Source organism: Dama dama, chromosome 19, assembly GCF_033118175.1.
Source record: "Dama dama isolate Ldn47 chromosome 19, ASM3311817v1, whole genome shotgun sequence".
Taxonomy (NCBI): Eukaryota; Metazoa; Chordata; class Mammalia; order Artiodactyla; family Cervidae; genus Dama; species Dama dama.
The window spans coordinates 51,901,142-51,926,379 of NC_083699.1; the positions used below are offsets into that span (position 1 = coordinate 51,901,142).

The 25,238-nt window shown below is 40.6% G+C and overlaps 2 protein-coding genes across 2 annotated transcripts; one reads left to right on the plus strand and one right to left on the minus strand.

Moving 5' to 3' along the window:
- Positions 1-9,468: 9,468 nt before the first annotated feature.
- Positions 9,469-10,151, plus strand: LOC133073962 (dnaJ homolog subfamily C member 30, mitochondrial-like). Its single transcript, XM_061167941.1, has one exon. It carries the CDS (start codon positions 9,474-9,476, stop codon positions 10,149-10,151), a length of 678 nt encoding a protein of 225 aa, XP_061023924.1. The 5' UTR covers positions 9,469-9,473.
- A 3,329-nt stretch (positions 10,152-13,480) lies between these two features.
- On the minus strand, positions 13,481-23,537 carry CSTA (cystatin A). The gene is made up of 3 exons (XM_061167942.1): positions 23,449-23,537; positions 14,984-15,085; positions 13,481-13,614 (listed from the first exon to the last, which is right to left on the minus strand). Exons 1-3 carry the CDS (start codon positions 23,512-23,514, stop codon positions 13,486-13,488), a joined length of 297 nt encoding a protein of 98 aa, XP_061023925.1. The 5' UTR covers positions 23,515-23,537; the 3' UTR covers positions 13,481-13,485.
- Between the last annotated feature and the right edge of the window lie 1,701 nt (positions 23,538-25,238).

Consider the following 25,238-nt stretch of genomic DNA (forward strand, 5'->3'; position numbering starts at 1 on the left):
GGAACCCTCCAGACTCTGTCCCTGGAATTCTCCAGGCAAGAATACTGGAGTGAGTTGCCATTCCCTTCTCCAGGGGATCTTCCTGACCCATGGATCTAACTTGGATCTCCTGCATAGCAGGCAGATTCTTTACTGTTTGAGCTACTGAAGAACCCACATGACAGCTGATGTTTAATAATTATTAGATGTATGAGTGAATTAAATGGATTCATGCAAGAATAAAAATAAGACTCAACAAAGTTGTCCAACAGGGAATTCAGAACCAGAATCATTGGAAAAGATTCATAACAGCCTTTCCAGCATTTCACGTCTGCTCTAAAGTACTGTCTAGCTAATCCAATTTTAGCAGGATGCTTGAATCATTCCAATATTATGAAAATGTAATTATGGTATGGATGTCTTTTAGTGTAAATGAATATTAGTGTGTTTAGTTTGTGATGAATGGCATTTAAAGCCTCCAGTTTTTAAGAAACAGGTGGTGCATTGCTTTTGAAAGTTGATTTGTGTGCTGAAACAGTGTATTGCATGTAGTTGCTGCCTTACAACAATGTATTGATTTTGTTGCTTGAAGGATAGGTAAGTATTAGTCACTCAGTTGTGTCTGAGTCTTTGTGATCCCATGGGCTATAGCCCTCCAGGATCCTCTCTGCATGGAATTCTCCAGGCCAAAATACTGGAGTGGGCAGCCATTCCCTTCTCCAGGGGATCTTCCTGACCCAGGGGTCAAACCTGGGTCTCCTGCACTTCAGGCAGATTCTTTACTGTCCGAGCCACCAAGGAAGACCCTGAAGGATAGGTAAGATTTAGCCAGAAAGAGAGAAAAAACAAGGTACAAAAGTTCAGAGAAGAGTTTGGCCCTTTCACTGCAAAATGGAAGATAACCATAAAGGAAATACCAATGATAACCCATTTGCAAATTCTTTTAACAAGTATTTGAGTGCCTTCCACATTCAAATTCTAGGCACTATTAGCCAATGCTAATAGTGCTAATCAGTTTCACTACTAATCAGTGAACAAAACATACTAAAAAAATGTTTTGCTCTCAAAGAGCTTTCTTTCTCAAAGAACCAGTGACAGACTATTTTCTTGGGCTCCAAAATCACTGCAGATGGTGACTGTAGTCATGAAATTAAAAAATTCTTTCTCCTTGGAAGAAAAGCTATGGCAAGCCTAGACAGTATATTAAAAAGCAGAGACATTACTTTGCCTGACAAAGGTCTGTCTAGTCAAAGCTATGGTTTTTCCAGTAGTCATGTATGGATGTAAGAGTTGGACCATAAAGACAGCTAGGAGCCAAAGAACTGATGTTTTGAACTGTGGTGTTGAAGAAGACTTGAGAGTCCCTTGGACTGCAAGGAGATCAAACCAGTCAATCCTAAAGGAGATCAGTCCTGAATATTCATTGGAAGGACTGATGATGAAACTGAAGCCCCAGTACTTTGGCTGCCTGATGCAAAGAGCTTACTCAGAAAAGATCCTGATGCTGGGAAATATTGAAGGCAGGAGGAGAAGAGGATAACAGAGGACGAGATGGTTGGATGGCATCTCCAAGACAACGGACATGAGTTTGAGCAAGCTCCAGGAGATCGTGAAGGACAGGGAAGCCTGGTATGCTGCAATTCATGGGGTCACAAAGAGTCAGACACAACTGAGTGACTGAACAGCAACAAAGAGCTTCATGTAGTAAGGGGAGACAAACAATAGAAAACAATTATATAGTGTGCTAAGAGGTGATAAAGTTCCACTCCCTCCCCACTGAAAAGCAAGAAATCAGAAATGGAGATTGCAAATGACTGTTTAGCTAAGAGAATATTATAATGCTGTTGATCTTTGAAAAGTGAATTAGAGAATGAAATGTATCAAATACGTATAGTTAAAAGGAAGTTTTCTGGAATTCCTTGGCGGACCAGTGGTTAAGACTCTGAGCTTCCACCACAGGGGATGCGGTTTCCATCCCTGGTCAGGGAACTACATCCCACATGTGGTGGTGCAGCATGGTAAAAAAAAAAAGTTTTCTAACAAGTCAGTCTCTTTCAAGTTATGCTCCAAACATACTAGTTTGGGAAACAGAGAGATAATATACCTAGTGCTACTGCAGTGGACTCTGCTTCCATGACACACTATTTACATAAGACCATCCAGGAATAACTTGTAAACTGGGAGATTAGTCAAAGTTGTGGTCTCATTTCAAATTAAGAAAAATGAACATTCTGCCTAGAGATGGGTGATCTGATCAAATACATTAGAGATAATTTTTGTTACTCATGATTTCTGTGTGCATTTAGCCTTCTAGATAAGCCTTGATTGTTTCTTTAAAAAAAAAAAAAAAACTTATTTAGTTGAGTATAAACACTGAAGAGCAAAAAAACCCAAAAAGGTCTAAAGTGATCTCTCCTAATAGCGACAGCATTTCTAGAAAAAGCCTAGTTTACCCACAGCATTATGTTGGGGAGGAAAATAAAAATGTTAATAAGAGGTTTGACCTCAGCTAGCTCCCAGCTTCTGAGTACAGTGACAAGTTGAGGGCACCACTGGGTTGAAGTGAGACCTCATTGAAATATTCCATCATGCAAATACAGTTCTCTCTTTGCTCAGTTGTTCAACCCACATTAAGTTTCTCTCTTTCCCTAATCAATTGTTCTTTACCTTTCTGAGGACAAAATGTTCCTGTCTGCCTGTCCATCCATCCATCTCCTCATCCATATACTTGTCATGTTGATCAGATACCATACCAGAGCCCTTTCTAGGGACAACTCTGGCTCATAGCTCCCACTTAAAGAGCACTCCTTGGTAGCCCACTTTATACCATGGTGATTGGATCAGGGCTGAGCGATTGACCTAAGAACCAACAAACCTTAAGCTAGCCAGTGTCCTGTGACAAGTCCTAGAACAAAAAGTTGATCAGGACAATCAAATTCTTCAAGGCTCTGAACTGAGAAATACTGAGAAAATGATGTACTTAGCAGTGGGAAGTAAAGCTTGAAGGATAGTGGTGATGAGGTACAACAGGGGCCAGGAAAGCCCACTGTTCTGAAAAAGCAGGGGCCCCAAGTGGCTCAGTGGTAAAGAACCTGCCTGCCAATGCAGGAGACGCAGGAGACACAGGTTTGATCCCTGGGTCAGGAAGATCCTCTGGAGGAGGAAATGGCAACCCACTCCAGTATTCTTGCCTGGAGATTCCCACGGACAGAGGAGCCTGGTGGGCTACAGTCACAGGGTTGCAAAGAGTAGAACATGACTGAGCACGCACGCATATGAGGATGCACACCATGAAGCAGAGAAAAATATACAAAATAGAAGAGAGAATGTCAGTTGGAGCTGGCAGAAAGGTGTAAAGAAACAGAGAAGCAGAGAATGTGGGGAATAGCTGAGACCCATGAATGATCGGCCCCAAGAGTAAAAACCCACCATCACAGCTTCTCAGTTCCTTAGAGCTGCCTTGGATCCTGGTTCTGGCTGTGAGGTCCATTTATGTTCAGGTCCCTCTTCTCCATGAGACCTGGTTGATTGGCATTTTCTAGATTTCTCGGCAGATGCATCCTTATGATAAATCCCCACATGATATAAAAAAGTTCTTTTGAACCAAAGGAGTCTATCAAGAACATTTCCAGTCAGTCAGTGGCCAAGCAGTATCTTGTTTAAATAGTCCATTGACCTTAGGATATTTTTTCTTCATCCAATCAATACTTTCTCATATTTTTGTTGAGAGCACCATGGATGTGCTGGATAGCCTCTTGGGAGAAACTCCCCATGGTGTCTGAACTTCAGTTCCAGCAAGGAAAGACTCAGATTAGCATCCAGGTTGAGTTTGGGCTTTTAAATGAGAAACATGCCAGAAATCAATCAATTCACTCCCTTAAGGAAGTAAAGCAATCCTGTTTCCCAAGAAAAAACAGGGTAGGCATTGCCTACAACCCTGGGCAGCCTCATGTCCTCTGAATCTTCAGTTGACCCAATACATCACTTAACCATGTCTATGGCAGAGAATTCTGGAAGTGCCTGACAGATAGCTGGGGTTGAGGCCTTCACCTTTGAAGACAAGCGAGCATTCTCTCAGTCTCTTTCTTTGGGGTTAGGGAAAATAATTCTCACCATAAAGAACAAATTCTTTCACCCAGATTCCACTTCAAATTTGGTGGGGCAAATGTTTCAGAAGTGTAATTTTTTTTCCTTTGCTTGCCATGGTATTGCTAAGAGAAGACATGTCTTTTGGGGGAAAAACCTGATCCTTTATTTGGATAAGGCCTTTAATTAAACGGCCAACCAACTTTTGAATACCCTTTCCATTAACAGTTTATCCAGTTTTAGATCTATTTTCCTTTTTGTTACTCTGGGAATCCGAACAATTTTGGAGGAATAAATCTACTTGCTCAGGTACCACCTCCTTAACCTTTAAATAAGCCACTCCCATTTCACAAAATCATCTGTGTTAAAACTGATTTTAAACTATTCCAATTGAATACTTTTAAACCAATTTGCAAATTATTATGATACATTTAAACATGGAGAAATTTATTTTCCTTTCTTTTATATTAATTTTCATTGGAGTTTTACAATGTTGTGTTTCTGCGGTACAGCAAAGTGAATCAGCTATACATATACACATATCCCCTCTTTTTTGGATTTCCTTCCAATTTAGGTCACCACAGACCATTGAGTAGAGTTCCCTGTGCTATGTAGTATGTTCTCATTAGTTCTCTATTTTATTTGTTGTTATAAGTTATAACATGTTATAAGTCATGTCCAACTCTTTGTGACCCCATGGACTGCAGCATGCCAGGCTTTCCTGTCCTCACTATCTCCCAGAGTTTGCTCAAACTCATGCCCATTGAGTCGGTGATGCCTTCCAACATCTCATCCTTTGTCGTCCCCTTCTCTTCCTGCCTTCAGTCTTTCCCAGCATCAGGTGCTTTTCTAATGAGTCAGTTCTTCGCATCAGGTAGCCTAAGTATTGGAACTTCAGCTTCAACATCAGTCCTTCCAATGAATATTCAATACTAATTTCTTTAGGATTGACTGGTTTGATCTCCCTGCTGTCCAAGGGACTCTCAAGAATCTTCTCCAACACCACAGTTCAAAAGCATCAATTCTTCCGGGCTCAGCCTTCTTTATGGTCCAATTCTCACATCTGTACGTGACTACTGGAAAAACCATAGCTTTGACTATACAGACCTTTGTCTTTGAAGTGGTGTCTCTGCTTTTTAATATGCTGTTTAGGTTCATCATAGCTTTTTTTCCAAGGAGCAAGCATCTTTCAGTTTCATGGTTGCAGTCACTGTCCACAGTGATTTTGGAGCCCAAGAAGATAAAGTCTGTCATTGTTTCCCCATTTATTTGCTATGAAGTGATGTGACTGGATGCCATGATGTTAGTTTTTTGAATGTTCAGTGTTAAGCCAGCTTTTTCACTCTCCCCTTTCACCTTCATCAAGGGAATACCCTCTTCGCTTTCTGCCATAAGGGTGGTTTCATCTGCATATCAGAGGTTGCTGATATTTCTCTCTGAAATCTAGAAATCTGCTATCTGGGCTGGTGGCTGCGCTGGCTGCACCTCTCTTTCCCTGGCTTAGGAATGAGCAGCCCATTGTGACAGTGGTGGGCGCTGGGCTGTGGGCTGCACACAACCGCTCACTGCCTCTGCCCAGCCAGTCCCCACGAGGCGGCTAACGTATGGCTAAGCCCAAGCAGGCTGCCTGCGGGGCTCCTGCTTCTGGACTATCCACCAATAAAAGGGAATAAACTCTATTTTATATATAGTATCAGTAGTGTATACATGTGAATCCCAGTTTCCCAATTCATCCCACCCCTCTTTCCTCAAAATGTATTTTTTAACATTTAGTGAATAAAAAATTATTTTCATACTATTTTTATTTTACCTGGCTTAGACAGATTTGGGTCACACTTTTTTCCCCCCACACTGCAAGATGTATGGGATCTTAGTTCCCCAACCAGGGGTGGAACTTGTGTCCTTGGCAATGAAAGCACAGAGTCTTAACCACTGGACTGCCAGGGAGTTCCCTGGGTCATACTTTCTATTTTCAATTCTATTAAGGCAGGTACTTCAGTTAAACCATTTTCTCTTTTCCTTTATATCATAGACGTATTCAACCCTAGCTAACATTAGAATCACTTCTACTGTTTTCCAGAGATTCTTATGTAATTGGTCTGCAGTGGGACTCCAACCTAAATTTTTTTTTTTTCATTTATAAATTAAGTGGTTCTAATATGTAGGCAAAATTGAGAATCACTGCACATATTACTTGATCTTCTTTCCTAATTATTCCTATTTATTATTATGTTCTCTTTAACATAAAGTCTACCTAATCAGCAACATGATATACTTACCCATTTACTCCAGTTTTTAATTTCTGACAGTGAAGTGCAGTAATTGTCTTTGCATAGATTCTGTGTGTCCTTCATTAGACTAATTCTTATTTTTTAAGATTTTTATTTATTTATTTGGTTAGTTTTATTTTTGACTGCACTGGGTCTTCATTGCCGTGCAGGCTTTTCTCTACTGATGGCGAGCAGGGGCTGCTCTCTAGTTGCAATGCTTGGGCTTCCTGTTGCAATGGCTATCTTGTTGCAGAGCACAGGCTCTAGACACACAGGCTTCAGTAGTTGTGGCCTGAGGGCTGAGTAGTTGTGGTGCGTGGGCCTAATTGTTCCAAGGCATGGGGGATCTTCCTAGAGGAGGGATCGGTCTAGTGTCTCCTGCATTGCAAGGAGGATTCTTAACCTCTGGATCACCAGGGAAGCCCCTAGGCCAATTCTTAAACCGGTGGTATAGGCTTTCTATACCAAGATCAGGATAAAGTAAAAATAAATCTCATCAATCTGATTATGGAGTTTCAAATATCTTTGATCAGCTCTTCTGTGTATATAGCTACAGATATTTGTGTTCTTGTTTTCACTGTTCAGAAAATGATTCTTATTATTAGGCCAGTGGAATCATCTGTGGTAACCCTGTTACCTAAGAGCCCTATGGCATTAATACTAGCCAGCCAGTGGAGATCTTTTAGTTCATTTATTGAACTAAATCTCTATGTGCTAAGAGCTGAAGGCAGATGAATAGGACAGTTTCCTTATCAAGAAGCATTTAGAGTTGTCAGTGGTTACCAAAAAAATCGCTGTATTTCAAGTTCTCACGTACCTCCTTCGGGGTTAGCAGAGCTGAGCAAATGAATTCTAAGCTTTTCTTAGTGAAGTGTAGGGATTAAGAGTATTGGTCCTGGAGGCAAACAGCCTGGGATTTTATCCTTACTTTACTAACTAGCCATGAGGCTGTGGGCAAGTAACCTAACCTCTCTATACTCAGTCTCTGTAAAGGGGAGAAAATAATAATAGTTACCTTATGAGGTTGTTATAAGAATTAAATGAATTATATGTGTAAAGTCTCTAGACCTCTACCTGGCATATAATAAACACTTAATATATACTATATTATTATTTGGGGGTGGGGAATTGGCAAGTGGCACTAGCTGAGTAGTGAGCAGAGTGCAGAACACAGTGGGAGACATTATTCAGGGCATCTTTATAACAAATATCCTCTTCTCTTTCCCCCTCTTCCTTTTTCTCCTTTCTCCCTTCTCATCTCTCTCACTTCTTCCCCTCTCTTTCTGAAACAATTCAGTCCAAAATCCATTAGATGACACCAAGGAAGGATTACTATGAACAGTTGTATGTCAATAAAGTAGAATATATACATGAAATAGAAAAATTTCTAGAAAGACATACTACTAAAACTCAGGAAGAAATAGTCAGTCTAAATAGATCTATGACAAGTAGAGAGATTCTATTAGTAATCAAAAACTTACCACAGAGAAAAGCCCAGGCCTAGACTTTACTGCTAAATTCTACCAGTCATTTAAAGAAGAATTGATATTAATTTCACACAAATCCTTCCAAAAAATAAGAGAGGAACACTTTCCAACTCATTCTATGAGACTAGTATCATCTAGATACCAAAACCAAAGACATCAGAGGAAAACTACAGACCAGTATCTTTTAAGAATACGGATACAGAAGTCCTAAACAAAATACTGACAAACCAAATGTAGCATGTAAGAAAGAATTGTACACTATGACCACATGAAATTCATTTCAGAATGCAAAGTTGACTTAACATTCTCAAATCAATTAATGTAACGTACTGTATCAATAGAATAAAAAGACAAAAACACATTGTCATCTCTAGATGCAAGAAAAAAAGCATTTGATAAAATCTGATGTCCCAAAAAAAAAAAAGATCTGATGTCCTTTCATCATAGAAAACACAACATATTAGAGAATATCCTCAACTTGATAAAGTGTGTCTACAAAAACCCCTTAGATAACATTATACTTAATGGTGATAGACTGGATGTTTTTCCCTAAAGGTCAAACAAGACAGGGATATCCATTCTCACCACTTCTACTCAACTTTGGAGATTCTAGCAAGTACAATTAGGTACTTAATTAAAATAAAAGGTATCCAATTTGGAAAGGAAGAAGTAAAACAATCTTTCTTTGCAGATGACGTGATCTTGAAGTATATGAAAATCCTAAGGAATCTACCAACAAACAAGTTCAGCAAGTTTGAAGAATTCAAGACCAATACATAAAAATCAATTGTATTTTTTATACATGTACAACTAAAAACAAAAATGAAATTAAGAGAACAATTCCATTTACAATAGCATCCATAGAATAAATTTAACAAAAAGAAGTGTAAAACATATACTCTGAAAATTATAAAACATTCTCAAAAGAAATTAAAGAAGGTGTAAGTAATTGGAGAAGCATCCTTATTTGTGTATTGGTAGGTTTAACATTGTTAAGATTGCACTACTCCCCAAATTGATCTACAGATTCTACACAATTCCTATCAGAATCCTAGATGACTTTTTTGCAGAAATTTATAAGCTGATTCTAAAATTCATATGGAAGTTCAAAGGATCCAGGAGAACAAAAACATTCTTGAAAAAGAACAAAGTTGGAGAACTCACCACTTGTTGATTTCAAAACTTACTACAAAGCAACAATAATCAAGAAAGTATGGTACTGGCATGAGATATACACGTAAATTAGTGAAACAGAATTAAGGTCCAGAGATGAACTCATGGGACTGTAATCAGCTAATTTTCAACAAGGACACCAAGACTAATGTGGGAAAGAATAATCTTTTCAACACGTCATGCTGCAAAAATTAGATAACCATATGCAAAAGAATGAAATGGAATCCTTACATCATACTACTAATACTTATAAAATTAACTCAAAAGGATCAAAGACTCAAATTAAAAGCTAAAACAACACAACTCTCAGAGGAAAACAGGAGAAAATCATCATGAACTTGAGTTTGACAAAGGATCCTTAGATTTGACACCAAATGCAAAAACAACAAAAGAAAAAATGGATAATTTGAATTTCATTAAAATTAAAATCTTTTGTGCTTTAAAGAACACTATCAAGAAATGCAGAGATTCACTCAAGATGGCAGCCCGGCGCGATCTGAGGTGGTCGCGACTGTTGTGGAGATTGTGGCAGCCCCGGGGGGTTCCACAAAACCCGAGATCGGGCCTGGGCCCAGAAGTGAGGACTTACACCCGGAGCGACCGCCCGTACTCGCGCACGGCGCTCTATGATCTTCTCGGCGTTTCCCCCACGGCCACGCAGGCGCAAATCAAGGCGGCTTACTACCGGCAGAGCTTCCTCTACCACCCGGACCGCAACTCGGGGAGCGCTGAGGCTGCCGAGCGCTTCACGCGCATCTCCCAGGCTTACGTGGTGCTGGGCAGTACCACCTTGCGTCGCAAGTATGACCGCGGCCTGCTGAGCGACGAGGACCTGCGCGGTCCGGGCGTCCGGCCTTTCAAGACGCCCGCCACCGACCCCGAGAAGCCCCGTACTCCTCCGCCCGGCCCTCGGGCCCACGGCCGCGGTCCGGCCTCGCCGGGAGCCAAGCGCACCATGTTCGACTTTGACGCCTTCTACCAGGCGCACTACGGTGAGCAGCTGGAGCGCGAAGGGCGCCTGAGGGCGCGCCGGGAAGCCTTCCGCAAGATGCAGGAGGACCGGGCCAAGAAAGGCTTACGCTGGGACGAGACCCGAGACTTGGCTTTCGTTCTCGTTCTGCTCACCGTCTTCCTCATCGTGAGCTCTCGTATTTAATCTCAGAGTGGAGGGCAGGGGAGCAGCCCCCAGCCAACACCCTCCCGCCCCCTCCCCCAGGACAATGGCCTTGCGTGTCATCTTGAACCCCTTGCCTCACATTGTCTACCTCTGCTGGGGCCCGAAGGAACTGCTCTCCCCCTTCTGTTCCACACCTGGCCAGCTTAGCCATTGACTTGCGCGTCCCTATCCCCACCCTGCTCCAGAAAAGGAGGCTTTTTGATGCTCGAGAAAACATGCCCCTCATTAAGAGTCTTGAAAGCCCGAGAGTGAGGGGTTTTCTGGAGGCCCTGGGGTGCCTGCTTCCAGATGTTGTTAACTTCCGGAACACTTGCTCTGGCTTTCTTGTAAAGCTCCGGGCGAGACTCGTCTGCCCCTGCCCTTTGTGTGTAGCGTGGGGCTCCTGTGTAACCTTGAAACGTGCAATGTGACCAGTTGTGACTGCCAAAACAAACAAATCTGGGGTCTTAGGAAACTTGCCTTTCTGTGAGTTCCCCAAGCCACAGGTGAGACCCGATGTAGGGTAAAGATGTGATCCGTGGAAACTTGGCCATTCTTGGGTAGTCAGATCCTACTCCGCCTTCTGTTGGTGGCCTCTGGGAGAGGGAAAGAAAGCAAGGTCATGAGCCTTCCTGTGCCCATACTTATCAAATATATATGATCTTGCAGAAATTCATCTGTGGGCATGATGGCAGGGGAGCAAATTGTTTGCTCTTTCGAGATCTGTCATACTTGATTATCCATGTTCTAGTAGGCTCAGTGATTAAAATATTGATGTCGGTAGAGCCAGATTTATCCTTGGGCCAGTGTGCCTGGCACCTGGTCATCCCTTGACCAGCCAGCCTCATTGCTAACTGTGCAGCTCCTCCCTTCCTAGAAGGAGAGCAACAAAAGCGGAGGTAAGAGTCGCCTGAGAGTGGCCCAGCCTCCCATTCTGCTGGTAATGCTTATCGCAGGCCCCACAAGCCAAGTCCTTGAAACATGGCTACTTGAGGCTGCGGGAACTGGGGGAGTTTGAGTAAACAAGATTATTGAGGGAGAGGAGGGACATGTAGAAATGCACTTCCTTATTCAGAGCTGACTGACCGAAGCCTTTTTTTCTTTTTCTTTTTGGCTGCACAGCTCAGGCATGCAGGATCTTAGTTCCCCAACCAGGGATCGAACCTATGCCCCCGTCCCCCTCCCCTCTTTTTTTCCCCCTCCTCTGTTCCTAACTGGTGCTAAACAGTGGGTGATCACTTGCTAGAGCTGTTGTAATCCAGCCCTCTTAACCCTGAATCTCTGCACACAGGGTGTGGATTAGCTGTGAAATGGTAGGAACTAAGTGTGTATGCACTGTTGAGGGGAAAGCCATGGGATAGGAAAATCTGTGCAGGAGACCTACTACAAGAGTCAGGACCTAAGTCTAGCTTCCAAACAAGGCCAGAGGTGCTTTGCTATATTAACACTAATTCCTCCACACAGTCTTTGTGTGCAATTCTTGTATAAGTTGGGGATAAACCCATAGCTGGTTCAACTTGGTCTTTTCTCTAGCTTTGGAGTTTGGGGACAAGTTCTTTGGCATGGCTTTGCAGTGACCCATGTAATTCAGTGGTAAGGCTTTATGCTCTCTCTGGTTCAGACCTGCTGGGCTCAGCAAGCCTTGGTTTGAAGGGAGGGGCATGTGTACTTTTTAAAAGAACATTTAATGTTATTATGTTTCATATTTGGAAAACAAGGTGGGGAAAGTCTGTTCTTTTCAAAGCACAAACAACAGGAAGTGAAGCTTAGTGAAAGGTACAGAGACTGGCAATTCTCAACCAGAGTTGGGACAGAACAGTCTGTGAGGCAAGATTTCATCCAAATTTGCATCAAATGGGGTTGGGGTTCTTTGGGGTTTTGTTTGTAAATGCATTAATGGTCTGTGATGTCCAGGGCCTTTCTCATTGACTCTGACATACACCTCTCAAGTTTGTTTTCTGTGGATGAAGATCACAGACGAAAATATTCCCTAGGGGCCCCAGAACATGGAGATGGATAGAAAATTCCAGAAGGTTTGGGGTGATGGGTCCAGACTCTGTGAAACCTCTGGAACATTCCATGCAACTCCAAACAGGGCAGTCAATAAAATTTATTAACCATCCAAAAAAAAAAAAAAAGAAATGCAAAGATAGGACTTCACTGGTGGTCCAGTGGCTAAGGCTCCATACTCCCAAGAAAGGGGCCCAGGTTCAATCTCTGGTCAGGGAACTAATCCCACATGCTGCAGCTAAGGGTTTGTATGCTGCAACTCAGAGATGGTTACCTCAACTAAGACCCAGTGCAGTCAAATAATAAATAAAAAATTTAAAAGATTACTTATATTAAAAAAAAAAAGGAGTGCAGAGACAACAAGAAAATTGAGAGAAAATATTTGCAAATTATATATCTGGTAAGGTACCTTATATCCAGAATATGCAAAACTCCTAAAACTCAATAATAAAAAGACAAATAGACCAATTTAAAAATAGACACAAATGATCTGAATAGACATTTCTCCAAGGACAATATGCAAATGAATAATAAATTCAAGAAAAGATGCTTGTCATCATGGAAATGCAGGTAAAAACCATGATAAGAAATCATTTCATACCCAGTAGGAAGAATAGACTCAAAAAGTCAGCTAAACAAATGTTAATGAGGATGTTGGAAAAGTCCAAACTCTCACACACTGCTTTTGGGAGAGTAAAATAAGGCAGCTGCTTTGGAAAGCAGTTCATAAGTTCTTTGAATGTAACTCTTTGAACACAGAGTTGTCTTGAACCAGTAATTTTACTCTTAGGTATATACCCAAGAGAAATAAAAACATTTGTATACACTAAAGCATGTAGACACATGTTTGTTGCTGTTGTTCAGTCGCTGAGTTGTGTCCAACTTTTAGGTCTGTCATAGCTTTTCTTTAAGGAGAAAGCATCTTTTAATTTCATGACTGTAGTCACCATCTGTAGTGATTTTGGAGGCCAAGAAAAAATAAAATCTGTCACTGTTTCCATCTTTTTCCTCATCCGGAGAAGGAAACGGCAAACCACCTCAGTATTCTTATCTTGAGAACCCCATGAACAGTTGCATTAGACCTCAGTAATTTTTCTAAGATTTCCAGTTGATATCAGTTTTTATGGAATTTCTTATGTCTCAAGATATAAGTTGATTTTGAGAAAGAAAAGGTAATTATTATTATATAAAATAGACGAGAACTAGTTGAAGAGATTAATTTATTGGAAAAGGAATGCCTCTTTTTTGATAGCTACATTTATTATTAGCAGGAGTCATTAATCAGGTGCCAGAGGAAAGAATCGACCACCTTAGGAACACGCTGCTAAAAGCCGGCCAGTTCATCATCCTTGGTTTTGTCAACTTGGTAGCCAGTAAGTTTCAAAGACTGATTTTGTTGAGGAAGGCTTTTGAATACTTTAATGTGAATATAACGATTATCACCTGTTTGTATCTGGAAGTTGAAAAAGAAAATGGAGATTGATTTATTTGTGTGGATCCATATCAAACAAAAAATCTACAAACCTATAAAGGCGTCGCTGCAATAACCTCTTTTGGAATAACATTCCTGGACCACCATTTTTAGACCCTTGGTTCCATGGACAGAGGAGCCTGGCAGGCTACAGTCCATGGGGTTGCAAATAGTCAGACAAAACTGAGTGGCTAACACTTACATAAACCTACCACTTTATTTTATAAGAGAAAGGGCAGGCTAAAGATATGGCAAGAGGCATAGGTCCCGTACACAAATGAAATCCAGAGTTACATTTTATTTTCTAGGATGCACAGATCAAGAAAACAGGTGACAGCCTTTTCTGTGATTCTATTTTCTGACTCCCAAATTGGGATACTTTGTCACATCGTTTGAGGAAGAAGAAAATCATAATTGCCCTAGAAAATTTGGGATGTGTTGTTCCCATATCTATACTAGAACTTGCTTTATAAATGCCCAGAGGTAAAACTGAGCAGGGCCCAGGGATGGAGAATCTAGTTTTCCTTCTAAAATAAAGGGATCTTCCTGGGAAATCATGTGTATGAAGACTGAAATGGTAGTTTGGACATGAATCTGGGACCTAGAAAACTATGATAAGAATTTCCACTTTTGTTTTTGGTTTAGACAATGAAAATTCTAAAATATTTATTTATTTATTTGGCTGCCCTGGGTCTTAGTTGCAGTAGGCAGGATCTTCTATTTTCATTGTGACATGCAGGTTTTTTAGTTGTGGCTCGCAAACTGTTAATTGTGGCAGATGGGATCTAGTTCCCTGACCAGGGCTCGAACCTGTGCCCCCTGCATTGGGAGCATGGAGTCTTAGTCACTGGACTATCAGGAAGTCCCCATGTATTTAAATTGCATTAATCAAAATGCTTATTTAAAGGGTGAAAGTGGTTTAAATTATTTTCTCAGCTACTGATTCAAATCATTCCTTAAATTCATTCAATTCAGGCACATAAAATCACAAAGCTTTGAGACAGAAAGAGCTTCAAGGTAACATCTGGTCTAGCCCCACATCCCGAAGATCCCACATGAAGAAGCCATGGTTATGAGCTAAATACACTCTGAATTCCGAATCTTTTTCTTTATAGGAAATTAAGTTAAGAATCAGTAGAAGAAAGCCTTCTAATATCACAAGAAAAAGATGATATAAATGTACCATCATGTGCCAAGTTTGAGAGTTACCACTTGGGAAGTGATTGCTAGGTAGGTGTTCTGATTTAGGACAAGGAGAAGGAACAAATGATAAAGTAAGGGTGACAGGGAACATCACATAAAATGAAAGATACAATATCTTTTAGTGCTGAAGTGAATGTTGAAGTCTAACCTTAATGTAGTAATTTATTCCAGCAACCACTTGAGTTTTATATTCTATAGCTGTAAATTCTTCATACGTCTCATTTGTTTTTTCTTCAAGCTGCGGTTTAACCTTAAGAAACGAAAAGAGTATGAAATAGAAGTCATGTTTTTATGGCAAGACAAGAGAAATTTAAACAACAACAAAAAATTCTCTGCCCGTTGGCCTCCCCTTTCCTGGCCCACACTGTGCATTGTGTAACCGCAGTATGCATTGACCAAACCACCCCCATTAGCAGGAATACCTGCTCAACCATAAAGAGCAACGTTCTCTTAGCATCAACAAGACAACTCCTTCAAAGATAATATTCCTCCTTGATCTTGTAAGGTGTCACATGACATACCATATTGCTGCTTAGATCTGGATTAAATAAACTGTCAACTAAACATAGTTTGATGTACAGACCTTGGTCTCAAAAACTTATATACCTGTGCCTTGACTTCTAATGGGTGGAACATTAGATGAACTTTCTGAGATGCTCTTCCTGGGTTATAATCCTCAAATTCAGCTCGAATAAAATTTCCATTTCTTTCTTAAATGAGCTGATCAATTTTTTGTCAACAAGAGGAAACAAATTACCAAAGCTATATTGAACTCCATGTACGTGATTTACAAATTTGTTAAATATGTGTTTGCAAATAGTTAAATATATCTTTGATTAATAAAAGTGGGAGAGCAGTAATTCCTACTTAATTACAAAATTTTTTTATTTTGAAATAATTTCAGGGACTTTCCTGGCGGTCCAGTAGTTAAAGACTTTGCCTTCCAGTGAAGGGGATACAGGTTTGATCCTCAGTCGGGGAACTGAGAATCCACATACGTTGTGATCAAAAAACCAAAATGTAAAACAGAAACAATGTTGTAACAAACTCAATAATGACTTCAACAAGAATTGTCCACATTAAAAAAAGATCTTTAAAAAAAATTTCAGACTCAAATTTGCAAAAATAGTATAGCATATCTCAAGGTCCTTAATTTAATCACATCTGCAAGTCCCTTTGCCATGGAAGGTTTCAGGGACTAGAATGTGGCCATCTTTGAAGGCCATCCTTCTGTCTACCAGAGGGGCATACAAGCTTAGATGCCAGCATTCCTGAACCAAGCGTGAAAAGGCAGCTAGAGAATCTCAAATGGAATATGTAAGTTTTTCCTAAGTCCATCAGTTTTCAGTACGGGGTATCCCTATACTGAAATCCTGCTCTCAGCTGGGCATGATACACTAGTGCCCGCTATGGTTTCTCTGACTCAGTTTCTGCTAAGAGTAGAGTTCTAATCTTCTGTCTGTGTGGAGGACTAGAAATAGCTTGTCTTTCAGGTGGAGAATAGTGAGAGGGAAGGACCTAGGCACAGTGTAACTGCTTCTCCATCTTCCATCAGTTCTCCTGGTTTTAGCTGCATGGCTCACTCTTGTCTTCCTAAGTTTCTGATGTTGCCAGTGCTTGAGCCATTTTGGAGTTCTGCACCATGAATCTGCTTGCTTCTGACTCAGACATTCCCCTATGTAGCTTAGGCTCTGTCTAGATGACTCAAATAATTTTACATTGTTTGTGTTTTCCATCTTTCAAAGTTTTGTTGGAAAAAAATCCACAAAATATTGTTGATATCTCTGAGGTGTTTGCCTGTCTCTCATTGTCTTCATATTTGTGGATGTGACTTTCCCCTCTAACCTTTCCTTATCACTTAAAAGGAAAGGAAACAAGTGTGTGTGTTTGATACACCGTGTTTATTGGGAAGTTGCCTCCCTTCCCATAACTGAACATTTTATGTGCATATATGGCTTCAATCAGGCCTCCAGTGCATCTAGGGTTCTCCGAAGGCCATCTGGTCCTTCTCTTCAGTGGGCAAATGTTTTGAATCCTTTTCTATTGATGCCTCAGTTTAGGTACCACAACCATTTTCAAAGACCTAGACATTTGGGGAGTTCCCTGGCAGTACAGTTGTTAGGACTTGGTGTTCTCATGGCCAGGGCCTTGGTTCAATCCCTGATTGGGCAATGAGAGCCTGCAAGCTGCATGGCACAGCCAAAAAAAGACTTAGACATTTGCAAATTCTTTGAGCTCTCAGACAATTTTTGAAGGGCAGACACTTCATGGACCACCAGCCAATTCTACTGTATAGTTGGGAAATCTCCAGAATAGATGGGAAAAATGTGATTGTTTTTTGGGGATGGAAAGTGAGGTTGCAAAGCAGAGAAAGGAAGAAGACAAATAGTGAAGAAAAAAGAGAAAAAAATGGGAAGAGACAGGGCACAAGAAAGAGAGGAGAAAAGTGGCGAAGTGTGCAGAGAGAATGAGCTAGGGAAGAGTTCAGTGTCTTATTGCTTCCCCCATCCTCACCCTTTGGAGCCAATACTGGCTACCTGTCATGTTAGGAGCTGAGTTGGGAAGGGTTAATCTTGACACTAAACCCTGAATTATCTATTTAAGCTTTACTTTGCAGGTGAGGAACCTGAGGCTGTGAGAGAACATGACAGTAATAGGATGAAAAATTATTAATCATACTTAAAGCTTTAAATACCTTGAATAGTGAGTATCTGGTTTATCATTTTTTGAACCCTGTATCAGATATTTTTATTTTTTATTGTCCCAGAAACACATCCAAATCTGTAATTTGGGTCTTTCCATCATATCTATGCAGCCCACAAGTCCAGAATTTTCCATCGGGGAGTTGATTTCAAATGTCCTTGTTCATTTTCATAAGTGCATGGACACCTGACAGACTGTGCACCCTGACTGCAGGTTCACTGTACTTAAAACCTGTAGCCCTGCTCCTTCTTTCCAGCAAAACAGATTTGTATTGCTCTATTGTTGGATGCTATGAACCTGGATGATGAGATTTCAGGTGAGGAGGAGGAAAGGGGAAGAGTAGAAAGGAGTTGATCATGAAACCTTAAGAAGGTAGGTTGGTGGTGAAAGATCCCCCCAGGGTGGGTGCTAGGAGGGTGAAGACCAGTGGGGAATGGTGGTCCAGTGTGGTGGTAAATAGACAAACATTAAGCTGTGCATAGTTGCCCCTTATTTTCTTCCATCTGCATGCATGGTGGTGGTTGAGGTGCTGAAGGGAACGGTTTAGGTTGGGGTCCAACCCAGGGGAAGGATGCTATCAGGAAGGAGCAGCTGATAAAGTGCAGCCACCCCAGAGCTGTTCAAGCTTTTCTTGTTGCTGCAGAGGAGGAGTCTTGGTGAGTAGTTAATTCTCTGGGATATGAGGAGTTCAGCCTTGCTGCACCAAAGATACAGGTGTTTCTCCTACCTTCCCAAATGTCTGTAATCATCCTGCAGAAACGCACTTTGCTATGCATAATTTAGGGAAAACGAATAGAAGGATTACGGTGGCAGCATGGACAGGCCATTTTTGTGACGTGTTAGAGAGTAACAAAGGAGAGTTTGGGTAGCAGCATGCAAGTACAGTGGGGTTGGTGAGAGGTGACCTGTGGACATTTGTCGCCTATGTTTTGAGGGCCAGAGAAGTATGGGGCAAGGCAACCAGCATACAAGAAATAATGGCACCTGCCTTAAGAAAGGAGGACAAAGTCCTAGACCAGAGAGAGGCATGCAGTCAGCAAGGAAAAGTAAATCAGAGGGTTTTCACACCAGATGTCTGCAATCTTCTAAGAGAAAGAACTGAAATGCCATCTGGTCAGGCCATGGGGATTGGAAGGACTGAAAACCTGAGGCGAGAGGTCCAGTTCCACCTCTGTAGGGTTTCTAGAAAAGAACCCACAGGATGTGACTGGAAGGCTATCCGGCCACCCCAGGGCCCCGTAGCCATTATTCACTGGTGTGAATTCATAGATTTGTAAAGGGTGAGTTTTCTGTGATTCTACATCTTCCTTGAGCAAAGTTCTCTGAAGCTGGAGTAGAATCTGAGGAGGAAGTGATGGCAGTGGGAGTGACCTCTGATTGAGGACTGGAATGCCAGAGCTCACGGGGTCATGGAAATCAGGGTGGAGGAGCATAGGAAACCACCCATGATGGGATCCAGCTGGGTGAATGACCGAGTGGGCTGAGGCATGCTCTGATGCAGAAGGGAGGTTAAGTGCCTGAAGGACTCTGGTGTGGCTGAACCGCAGCTTCTCTGTATGTGGGGGCGATGGAAGAGCTGCTTGATGAGAAGGCTGTGGTTAGAGAGGAGAACACACATTTGTGGGTGAGTAAGAGCCACAGCATGCTAAGCTCCCGGGTGTGTCCATAATGGTGTGCAGATGGGGTGTTTGTGTGTTGTTTTTGTTGTAGGTTTTGTGTGGTGTCCTGGCAGACAAAAGTTATGGTATTCAGCGGCCAGGTTTGACTTAGAGATGTGTGTGCTCATGTGTATGTTTTGTGTGTATGCATCTGTGTGTGTGTAATAATAGCTCTTATTTCTAAAAATAAAAATTATTGCTATAACATTTCTTTCCTGTATATAAACATACTCAGAATTCTCATCCAATGATTTTTCACATATGACATAAGATAATGGATCAGCCAAAATGATCCAGAGGCTCTTGCCAGTGGGCCCTTCATTTGGTCCTTAATTACATATATTAAGTGTTTACATAATAAATAATTAATCACACATATTAATAATTTACATCTTAAGTAATTAATTACACATATTAAATACACATATTCAGGGATGGGGCCATGTTTGAGTCTTTGTTTCCTTGTGTGTATCCCTTTTCTTCAACTTATTTTACAAATTTCCCTGAGGGTAGGACCATGTTTATGTCCCTTCTCTTCCTATTGCAATTCACTCAGTACTGTGTACATAATTGGTTTTCTCTTTTTTTTACATTTTAATTTTGGCCATACAATGTGACTTGTGGGATCTTAGTTACTTGACCAGAGATTGAACTCAGGCCCTCAGCAGTGGGAATGCTGAGTCCTAACCACTGGACCACCAGGAAATTCTCAAATCAATGTTTTCTGAATGAAGAAACCAGGATTGTTTTCCCTCATAATAGCTTGTCTCCTCAGATAGGAAAGAAGATAGAAGAGAGGTAGAGAGAATATTGAAGGAGGGGCTTTATTCCTCTGTACTCTGGAGAAGGAAATAGCAACCCACTTCAGTACTCTTGCCTGGAAAACTCCATGGATGGGGGAGCCTGGTAGGCTACAGTCTGTGGGGTCACAAAGAGTCGGACACGACTGAACGACTTCACTTTCTTTCTTTCTATAGTTCCTTTTGGAGAAGGAAATAGAAACCCACTCCAGTGTTCTTGCCTGGAGAATCCCATGGACAGAGGAGGCTGGAGGGCTACAGTCTATGGGATTGCAAAGAGTCAGACACGACTAAGCAACTAACACACACACTCTGGATCCAAGTACCATTAACAGCCTTTAATACCTGATACCACCTATTACCATCCAGTCTCTCTTATCTTCAGAATAGAGAAAGTCCTTCCTTCTGCCTTCAAAAATGTTCAACACTTCTCAACCCCAAGCCCTTTGTTTGGTTTTCTTCTCTTTCTGATTCAAGCTCTCTCTTTCATTCTGATGTCAAATTCTTTGAGCCTGTGGTCATCATTTTTCTTTGATGCTCTCCCCTTTATGTGTGATGACCTCCTCCTCCTCTCTTTGCCTCCCTAATGGGTCCTTCCTTCAGCTCGAATTCCACTGAGAAGCTCTCTGATAAAAACAGGGAAGGCTGATAAACTTCATCTCCTCCAAGTATATTTGCATTTTAATAGGTGAATTTTTAAACTAGAAACACAGTAAAACAGCAAAGGAATAAGACTTCAAGGTAAATGACAGGTAAGTGGAGGTCTTCCCTGGGACCCTATCAAATCACATTGAGAATGTAATTACCTACATATATCCATTTCCCTGGCCCTGCCCAGGAATGTAAATAATTCTATAATTTGGAGAAGGTGTTGATTAAATTTCCTCACCAAAAAACTGGTTGGAGTAATATCTGCCTCTTGGGGTTTTTTTGTGGGTGAATGAATGGTATAATTGAAGTGAAAGTGCTAAAATGTTTTCTATGCTAACTATTCCTCAATATTCCAGCCCTTAAACTGGGAATTGTCACCTGAGGCTGTCTCCTGTGACTAAGGGAATACAAGTGATAATTGGGAGATTAGTACTGGAGGAACAGAGCTGCCACACAGGAATTATTCACCTGAAAGTAAGAACGTTTGACCAGTAATCCCTAAAGTTTTTCCTGGTTCCAAACCTATGATTATGAAAAAGCACTTAACTGGAAAATGTTTTATATTATGCTCTAGATATCTTGACTTCCCTAAATGGGTTGTAAACTTCCTGAGGGCAGGGGCTATATCTTATAGTCCTTATGGATCTTCTATAACATTTAACACAATGCTAGACACCTAAGAGGTATTCAAGAAATGATTCATTGATATTCATTTTTCATATTGATTTAAAGGGAGGCTGGCTGCTTGCACAGAGAAGGCAAGTTTGCAACATTGTTTCCTCCCAGTATATTCCCCTCACTCCACAAGCTTCATCATGTTGCTGCCATAAATCTGGAGATAGGCTAACTTCTTGATTAGATGATTATTAACCTCTTTGAATCTCAGTTTCATCATCTGAAAAACTGACGTGATGTCTTCCCTCCTTCCCCCAGGGATTATAAAATTCAAATGAAAGGCTGAGTGAAGGACAAGGCTATCAAAACTGCAAAGCATCTTTCTGGGCTGATGTAGCTACTCAGTAATTAACTCTTATTCTACCTCTCTGACAGAGTTGAAGCCCAAGGTGAGCTGGAAGAAACACACTTTCAACTTAATTTATACATTTAAGGTGTGGCTTACTGATAGATGTTATTAATAATGCAAGGCCTTCTTATAAGTTGTTACTTAAAAAAATTATACTTGCAAACCAAGATAGGCTTTATAAAAATCATTACAATTTTCTGCACCTTCTATCTTCTATATTTCAAATATCTGTTATTCCCAGCCCCCTTACAGCTCTGGTCCCTGGAGAGTCTCAGGAATTTTCCCAGGTCAGGAATAATCTCAAGCAAAAATCAAAGGAAACAATTGTGATGCCTCACTTATGCACGGTCACTTCCAAGTCATTTCTTTTTTCGGCTCTGCTTCGCAGCATGCAGGATCTTAGTTCTCTGACAAGGGATTGAACCCATGACCCCTGGATTAGAAGCATGGAGTCTTAACCACTGGACCACCAGGGAATTCCTTCTAAGTCTTTTTTATGCATGTGCTCTTAGTCCTTACAGCTTGGAGTTGCAAGGCAAGAGGTGTTATTTTCACTTCACAGATGAAATTGAGAGTCTTTTGCTGCCCTCTGATTTTAGAAAGCCTATCTCCTGTCAGCTTCTCAGAATACCCTGTATCTCTAGTCCTGCAGGCAAGTGAGGTCAGGGACCACAGTCTGGGCATCACCAGAGCTGATTAGAAATGCAGAATCCCAGGCCTATCCTAGACCTACTGAGTCAGAATCTGATCTTTTAACAAGACTTCCAGGTGATCCGTGTGCCCATTCAAGTTTAAGAACACTGACAATATAGGGATTCCAGTGAAGGCATTAGTGACTTAATATTGTCTTCTTCAAGAAAGGACAAGTGAGAAGGTATTTACTGTTTTAAAAGAACACTTGAAAGGAAAATACTTAGCCCCACAGAATGAGTGATAGAATTCCAGGCAAAAGAGACCTTCTCTGTGCTCTAACATAGAGAATCCTATCTCTTCCACTTACACATGAAGCTAGTCTTTTCCAGTGTCATAGAATGAAAGGGCAGGAAGGAATGACGTAAGGAAATAGGGCAACAATTTATAAATCTAAAATAGTAATTTATATATTTTTTATTTTCATAAAAATGTAATATAATCAATTTTTATTTGATAGGTGATAACAAATCAGACAACACTTAGAAAAATATGTTAACCTGCTAAACACATTGAGTTCTATTTTCACCATAGTCAATTTTGAAATCACCATAGACTATGTCACTTCTCTATTAGTTATTAGTGTAATCTCCCAAATACTAAAACATTGTCCATTGAGACAAGTTTGTAGGAAGTTTGTAAGTGGATCATTTTTATGATTTATTCTACATTTAACTCATTAAAATTTTTTTCCTATAGTGCATTTAAAGTCTAGTTCATCAATAGTTAACAGCCTCAGACTTTAATTACATGTTGGCTACACTCAGTGAGAAAAGACAAATTTCATCAGAAGCTGAATTAGTAATCCTAGAATCAAACATTGTGAGAGCTTTAGAGATGATCCCATAAAAATTCTTCTTTTACAAATGGGAAATCTGAGGCTCAGAGAAGGGATGTGACTTGCTCAAGATCACTCTCAGGATTATCAGAGATTTTATCTGAAAAAATTTTCAGTTGGAAGGAAGTCCAAACAAAACCACTCATTTCCCCATGTTCCGGTTTTCCTGTTCACCAACATATTTAACCCAGGGCCAAGCTAGGAACCAAGATTTGGGATCAAACCTTTCCTTGGGCTGCATTCACTCACCGTGTTAGCAATCTCCTGGATTTCTGGAGTGGCAGGTTTGGCTTCAGTTAAACCTCCAGGGATCATTTTGGCTAACTGTGTCTTTTCTGGGCAGGATGCTGGCGCTGAAGTGGTCAGGTAAGGGTGGAGGCTCTGGTTTTTAAAGAGGCTGTTGTTCACAAGCTCCGCCTATAGAATGTTTTGTTTTCCTCAGAGAGAAAAAAGCACAGGGAAAATGAGTATGCCTTGAAGTAAGATATCTTGCTTCCTCAGTGGAAAACACTAACAGGACTTGGGAAGAATGAGGGGCCAGGGAGGAATGAATGGGTGTGTACAAGGTGTTGTGTTGGAACAAGAGTCAAACTTTGTGCTCTCTTTGACAATGGTTTCATCCTGTTGCATCTGAAGTATGAAATCTGAAACTACAACCAGAGTTTCCCAATGTTTAAAACGTCTAACAAAACTTTATTTTTTCAAGGAATACCTTTTAATAATGTCAAGGCTGATTGTTTAAAATGGACTTAACTTTATAAAAAGAAAGTAAAAGATCTATCTTGAGAACCTTGGCTGGATATTTGTATTTTACTTTTATTTACATTCTAGAACTGCTTAAAATACAGAAAAACATAAAGGATAAAACAACAAACACCTTTTATTCCTATCATCCAGAATTAAAACTTTTAACATTCGATCATATTGCTTCCCATCTGTTTTTTTTAGGTAGCTGTTTTCAAGAGATAAACGATCACAGTTTGCTACTCCCTCATCCCTAGTCTTGCCCTCCATGCAGGTAAACTACATTGTGAGTTAGGTATCCTTCTAGCCCATTTGTAAAATACTTTTATTTAGTGTGTTTTTAAAAATCTGCTTAAATTTTATACTGAACAAATACTCTGTATTATCCCTTTTTTCTATTCAATATGTTCTTTTAGTCATTCCATGTTGACACAGGTGATTCTCACCTGGTCTCCCCAGTAGTCAGCCACGGGGAAAGCAGCGTTTCTTCTGTTCTCTTTCTAGAGCTTATGCTCTGTTCCTCTCAGATTCCCTCTTTATTCTCAATAATTGCTTTTAGAAGCAAAAGCTTCCTCAAAGCACAGGTTGCTCTTGTCCTACTATGCATCCTCATTGTTTTTAAGGTAAAATGAACACTTCTTATTGACAGGGGAAGAGTCACATAAGGAAGTGCAGAAAAACACAACAATTAATATCTCTGTGTTAACTATTTAATTAAACACAGTTAATTAAATACATATTTATTTATTTAAGTTTTATTTACCTTGGTTAATAGGCAGTGATGGTCTCAAAAATCTTTCTCTTCATCAGATGCTTGATCCCCTTATAAATCCTTGGGTTTTTGAGCTTCAACATGGAGCTTTACTCCATCAGTAGCCTGATTTTCCTGTAGTAGTATATTGTGAAGCTCTTCTTCTGAAGAAAATTGAACCCAATCCATACTTCTGTGAAAGCCAATCTTTTTGTCAAAAGGTACAGTGCACTTTCCCTCATGGCCAAATTGTACAGTGTCCTCTCAGCTCACTCAAGTGGTCTAGGGAATTTTTCTGACAAATGCAATAGACTAGCTGATGTTCAATGTTTGTTAGCAGCTCCATAGCTCCTCTCACTGCCCAGGACACCATCTTCAGGTTAATATACATTTATTTTCAAGTACCTTTAAGATAGTATTATTGGATTGGGGGGGTATCAATTATTCAGGCTATTTTTACAAAACTTGACATTCTCATAAGTTTCGTATTTCTTGTCTTCCACAGGAATTATCTTTCATGGGAGATTTCCCTTGGTGGGGGCTA

Excerpts from the sequence above, each read along its gene's own strand:
- CSTA (XM_061167942.1), bottom strand. The coding sequence starts at position 23,514 with ATGATCCCTGGAGGTTTAACTGAAGCCAAACCTGCCACTCCAGAAATC. Across the intron at positions 15,086-23,448 it reads TCCAGGAGATTGCTAACACG|GTTAAACCGCAGCTTGAAGA; the intron begins GTGAGTGAATGC and ends TCGTTTCTTAAG. Across the intron at positions 13,615-14,983 it reads GAATAAATTACTACATTAAG|ATACAAACAGGTGATAATCG; the intron begins GTTAGACTTCAA and ends TTCAACTTCCAG.
- LOC133073962 (XM_061167941.1), top strand. The coding sequence starts at position 9,474 with ATGGCAGCCCGGCGCGATCTGAGGTGGTCGCGACTGTTGTGGAGATTG.